The sequence below is a fragment of the Corvus brachyrhynchos genome, unplaced genomic scaffold (genome assembly GCF_000691975.1).
Source record: "Corvus brachyrhynchos isolate BGI_N302 unplaced genomic scaffold, ASM69197v1 scaffold116, whole genome shotgun sequence".
In the NCBI taxonomy this organism is placed as follows: domain Eukaryota; kingdom Metazoa; phylum Chordata; class Aves; order Passeriformes; family Corvidae; genus Corvus; species Corvus brachyrhynchos.
Window position 1 is genome coordinate 12,678,335 of NW_008240221.1, and position 6,000 is coordinate 12,684,334.

Consider the following 6,000-nt stretch of genomic DNA (forward strand, 5'->3'; position numbering starts at 1 on the left):
CAGATTTCCTCCTTAGGAAATCTCCTCCTCTGTCTACTTGGCTACAAAAAATGCTTTCTTCAACCAACTTGGCTCTACAAATTTAGTTTTACATGACTGGAAAGCCTGTCAGCACCTCTGTAAACATGGTTTAACTTAATTTTACAGTTGAGTTGCTTGACTGTTATGGTCTAAGTGGGGGATGGATTGAAAAAAAGCCACCTCTCTCTTTCACCTTGTAGACATTTCTCAGGGGACTCAGTGTGTGCTCAGTGATGGATTTAGTGTCTGACAATGCATCACAGGAGCTTCCTGTACTACCACCTTGTGTGATCTGTACAACTAACCTGTTCTCTCCCAGTATGAAATAAAAGCACATCATTTAAGGCTCCTGAGTTTGTCATTGGGGAATGGTCTACTGGAAGGGGAAGAGACAGGGGAGAAAACAAATTATTCTTCTCTAAAACCTCACTCAGTTTTCAGGGTGAACATGTGATTGGAAATTCAGTTTCCTGAAGGAAATAGTCACAGTGCTCCAGACTAATTTTTCCTGTTAAGGTGATTCTAATGTTGAAGAGAACCCTGAAAGAGGTTAGAAGCTGGTAGATAAGCAACAAGAATCTTGGCTTTCTTCCACTGATATTTCTCCTTTTTTACCCATTCCTCCACAAGACGTGGCCAACAAGTCTAACTACTGATTAAGTATCTAAAGACTTTTTGGAATTATCAGGAATTACCCTGCTCCCAAGTAGGATCCTTGATAGCATTCTTCCCACAACCAGGTGGGTGCACAGGCTAGAAATTATTCTCTTCTATTTATTTCCTTCAGCTTCCACATGCTGTGTTCATTTAGGTGTCTGCTCTGCCCTCATGGAGCAAGCATTGAACTTACATTCAATAAGTCTCAGATGGTGACCGGAGGTGAAGTTGTCATGAGAAATTTTTAGAAGTGTGGTGTCTTCTTGGTTCATAGTTTTGGCAAGGTGTCTAAAAGCAGAAGACGGCTCTCTCCCACAACTCCAGCTTCCATCCTAGCCAATAATACCTTCTGGCTGTGGGTTTTGGAGGATTTAGTAAAAATAAAAACACCTCTTCACAGATATGCAATTGTTTACTTGCCATCTATGAGCACTGTGCAGCATGGAGAGATGCCTTTGGATGAATCCGGGCTCTGTAGCCCTGTTTCCACTTTCCCAAATCTGTTTCCACTCTCCCATCCTGTTTCCACTCACATCCTCCCTGCACCTTTTCCTGATTTGCCCTTCATAATGTGCTGCTGCACAGACCAGTACCACCTTCAGCATCCCAGCAGGGTCACCTTCCACAGTGCTGCCAGGGAACGGATGGAAGGCATGGGATAACTGTAGGATATTGTTTATAACTCAGAGGGCAGCAGCCCTGTGATGAGGGAGCAGATGCCAATAACAGAGTATTTGCTTTACAAGTAAGAAAGAAGGAGCTGCATTAGCTGCTTATTGCAGTGGGAGCACTGCCCCCACGACTGCGATGCCGCTGCGCAAGCAAGACTTTAGGGCATTGTAACCTCAGTCCTGCTGGCCCTGCTTCTCTTTCTCTAGGAAATTACAGTTACAATGATTATTATTATTGATCTAGAATTTTGTTTAAGTGCTTTGGTTTCTGAGTGGGTGCCCCATGTGGAGCATAAGGCAGTCATAAAATTGCTTATAGACAACATAAAATCTTGTATTGCTGGAGTGCTCTCTTGTGGTGAAATAACGATTTTGCCACAACACTGGGCTAATGCAAGGATTATCTGCCTGTGCTGGGAACTTGCAGTCAGGAAAGGTTATTTTCTGCCTCCTTAACTTGGGAGCAAATGCTTTAGATGGGAAATGCATTTAAAACATAAACATAATGGATTAGGCTCCAGGACTCCCAGAATCACTTATCATACAGAACTGTAAATAGCAGTGCTTAGGGGAATCACTCTCTGTGAAAGCTCTTCCCATACCCTCAGCTCCCAACCTGCACATGTAGAGGATTGAAACACTTAATGTTAAACTAATCCCCCATCATTAAAAAGCCCTGTAGATAAGCCCCTGGTTCAGGATTCTACATGTGCTGCTGTGCCTGTTCACAGGCGTGGGAGATGGAGCATATGATGGGTATAGGACAGCTGGGCAGTAGGCATTCAATCAGCATTTAAAATAGTGGATTTTCAATCCTGTAAGCCCATTGCTTCAAGTTGAAGTTGAAGAAATCTAGTGACTATGACTACTGCCAGAACACAAATCCCAAGCATCCCAAATTAATTTGGTTTTGAGGGTAACCTCTGTGACTTGGCATGCAATGTCTTGAGTGGATCCAGCTGTGTAGAGTGGAGTAAAACACCCTGAATTTTGGGTTTAGTTATTGCTGAGTATGTATATGGCTTTAAAGGAGTCATTGGAAATGAAAGCAAATTCTTCCTCATTCAAGACTGAAGGTGATCTGTGAAATGGTATATTTACAGTTTAAAATGACCACTGAAGCCCTGCTACTCCCCTTGAAATGCAGTGTGAGGATGTTTTAAGGCATCGTCTCTAATAGTAAATTAAATAGTTCCACTGGCCTAAAATAGAAATTGACATTTGTTCATCTCTGTTGCTCAACTGGCAGAAAAATCTTTGCCCAAGCTGATTAGCAGTCTCCCAAGAATTATCAGTGTTCATGGATAAAGGAAGAGCAACTGACAGTGTCTACCGGGATTTGTGCAAAGCATTTGATACTGTCCTGCATGACATCGTTGTCTGTAAGCTGGAGAGGCATGGATTTGGTGGATGGACCACTCAGTGGATAAGAAATTGGCTGGATGGTGGCGCCCCAAGAGTTGTAGTCAATGGTTCAATGTCCAAGTGGAGACCAGCGAGGAGTGTCATTTCCAGGGATCTGTATTGGGACTGGCGCTCTTTAACATCTTTGTCAATGACATGGACAGTGGACTGAGGCACCCTCAGCAGGTTTGCTGGTGACACTGAGCTGTGTGCTGCAGGTGACACGCTGGAGGGAAGGGAGGCCATCCTGAGGGACCTGCACAGGCTTGAGAGGTGGGACTGTGGGAACCTCATGGAGTTCATCAAGGTCAAGTGCAAGATCCTGCACCTGGATCAGGGCAATCCCAAGCACAAATACAAGATGGGTGGAGAATGGATTGAGAGCAGCCTTGAGGGGAAAGAAACGGGGGTGTTGGTTGACAAGACACTCAAGATGACGCAGCAATGTGCACTTGCAGCCTGCAAAACTAAACGCTTCAAAAGCAGCGTGGGCAGCAGCTGAGGAAGGTGATTCTGCCCCTCTGCTCCACTTTTGTGAGCACCCTCCTGCCATGCTGCATACAGCTCTGGGACCTACAACCTCAGAAGGATGTGGACCTGCTGGAGTGAGTCCAAAGGAGGACCACAAAAATGATCAGAGGGTTGGAGCACCTCTCCTATGAAGACAGGCTGAGAGAGCTAGGTTTGTTCAGCCTGGAGAAGAGAAGGCTCTGGGGAGACCTTAGAGGCCCTTCCAGTGCCTAAATGGGCCACAAGAGAGCTGGAGAGGGACTTCCTACAGGGGCATGGAGTGATAGGACAAAGGGGAATGGCTTTAACCTGACAGAGGGTAGGTTTAGATTAGATTCTGGGAAGAAATTTTTTGCTGTGAGGGTGGTGAGGCCCTGGCAGAGGTTGCCCAGAGAAGCTGTGGATGCCCCATCCCTGGAAGTGTTCAAGGCCAGGGCTTGAACACTTGGATGGGGCTAGGAGCAAGCTGGCCTAGTGGAAGGTGTCCCTGCCCATGGCAGCGGGGTTGGAACGAGATGATCTTTAAAGGTCCCATCCTAACCAAACCATTCTGTTATTCTACCTGGGCACAGTTTGGGAATCAACCACTTCAGGGCTCTTTACAAAAAGTATTTATATGGCCGTAAGTCTTCTGGAGACCATGAATGTTTAGGAGTATGAATGTGGCCAGGGTCTGTGTGTTGGCTTCAAGACTGGTAAATAGGCTCTTGGGTCTGCTTAATTTACTTGTTCAGTTGTAGCCCTAATACTGCTGACAGAGACAACACTACTACCACTTGTCCTACGTTTCTCCAATTATTCTGGATAGTTAAGTACAGACTGACTCAGAGCTCTTTGGAAATGCTATTTCACCAAAATACTGAAGTATGAGACATTGTTGTGTGTGAACTGTTCTGTAACATAGTTTTGTATTTGGAAGGGAACAATCTGTATAGTGTTGAGCAGTGCATGCTGAAACTCAGATATAATGCTTTTCTTCTTCAGTGGATGATCCCTTTTGCAGTCATGTTAGTGACCATTCCAAACCTGATCCTGGCTTACTTCGTGGCCTTCATCTCTGGTCTGAGCATTGCAGCATCTCTTCTGTTGCCATGGTAGGAGAATTTTACATTTGAGGTGGGGAATTAATGTATTTTTGCGTTAAATGTATGTACTACTCCATGGAATTTGCCTCTGAAAGAGGAAGAATATGGCAAGAGTCACATCTTCCAAGAATCTTTTTTTGGTTTTATAGTGGATGCTATTTGCAATGATGTGAGCTTGGTTGCCCTGTTGTTAACAGATTACATCTACTGTAACTGTAGTTGCTCTTTGTACATAAGAGTACGTAAATTAATCAATAATCTAAGTAACTATAGAATGTGTGATAACATTGCTTCAGGAATTATGAAGTTAGGCAAATCAGTTAATGATGAGCAATTAAGAATGTAGCAGAGGACACACAAGGGAAACTATGTCTAACCTTACTTTTTATAAGGGCACGTTGTTATACAACGGGGGAAATGGCTTTAAACTGAAAGATGATAGATTTAGATTATGTTTTAGAAAGAATTTCTTTACTGTGAGGATGGTGAGGCCCTGGCACAGGTTGCCCAGAGAAGCTGTGGATATCCCATCCCTGGAAGTGTTCAAGGTCAGGCTTGATGGGGCTTGGAGCAACCTGGTCTAGTGGAAGGTCTCCCTGCCCATGGCAGGGGGGTTGGAATAAGATGATCTTTGAAAGTCTCTTCAAATGGAAAGTCACACCATTCCATGATTCTGTGTATCCCTGTTTGAGCAGTCCTCTGTTACAGATCAGATAACACGAGGTTATTGTTAGGTTATTAAAAGAAACCAAGAATTAAGGTTCTTTGCACTTGAGGACTGAAAATAAGTGCAGAAAAACTACTCAAAGATAAGCATGGCAGGACATTTCCTCTTCAGATTAAATAATTATTATTGAGGTCACATTAACCAGAAAGCAAGACCATTGCTGAAGGCACTGTTTTTCATAATCTGTTTGTAGAATGCCCTGAAAACTCCAACAGATCATGGCATACATAGTTTGAAATAAGTTGTCAAACTACATAAGCTTTTCTGCACAGAGGCTGAGAAGCCCTTTTTTTCCAACTGTAAATGATTATATATATTGGAAATAAAAAGTCAATTCGCAATTGACATTTGAGCAGCTTCCATTCTAATTCCCCATTACCAAATTCAGTCTCTTTGAAGTAGAGAGAGAATAGGTTTCATTTGGTCTCTGAAAATGTTTTTACCTTGTCAAAAGAGTTATTTCAGAGTGCAACTATTCAGAGATTCAGAGTCCCTTGAAATATTAAGAAACGTGGGGTTTTTTGTTGCTCTTTTTTTAACATCACAACTTCTGATTGGAATGACAGGCAGACCAGGAAATTCTGTCACCTCTCAAGTGTTTGATGGCTTTTCTGTGGTTTTCTACATTTTAATATGTGGCCACGCTTTTCTTACACATTTTTTGCCCTCCTTTCCAGCAGTAGAACCTTTTGAACTGGATTCTTTCATGTGCATGACTACATCAATCAGCTTAAAAATGGAGGAGGGCTGTGCTCTATTTCATTAAGTTTGGACTTTGAAAAGAAATTTTGGCTTGAGTTTTTCTTTTATCTGGCTCACTTCTAGGTCAATGCTGCCTGATGTTGTTGATAACTTTCGCCTGCAGAATCCCCATGGAAAAGGACATGAAACCATTTTCTATTCTTCTTATGTTTTTTTTTCCAAG

The 6,000-nt window shown here is 43.1% G+C and overlaps 1 protein-coding gene across 1 annotated transcript in view; it reads left to right on the plus strand.

Moving 5' to 3' along the window:
* MFSD2B (major facilitator superfamily domain containing 2B) overlaps positions 1-6,000 on the plus strand; it is a 35,910-nt gene that overhangs the window by 21,851 nt on the left and 8,059 nt on the right. Inside the window, exons 10-11 of the mRNA XM_017745106.1 lie at positions 4,248-4,357; positions 5,901-6,000. The exon at positions 5,901-6,000 is cut by the window's right edge and continues 44 nt beyond it. Of these exons, the coding sequence (XP_017600595.1) occupies positions 4,248-4,357; positions 5,901-6,000 (210 nt within the window). The remainder of the gene's footprint in view (positions 1-4,247; positions 4,358-5,900) is intronic.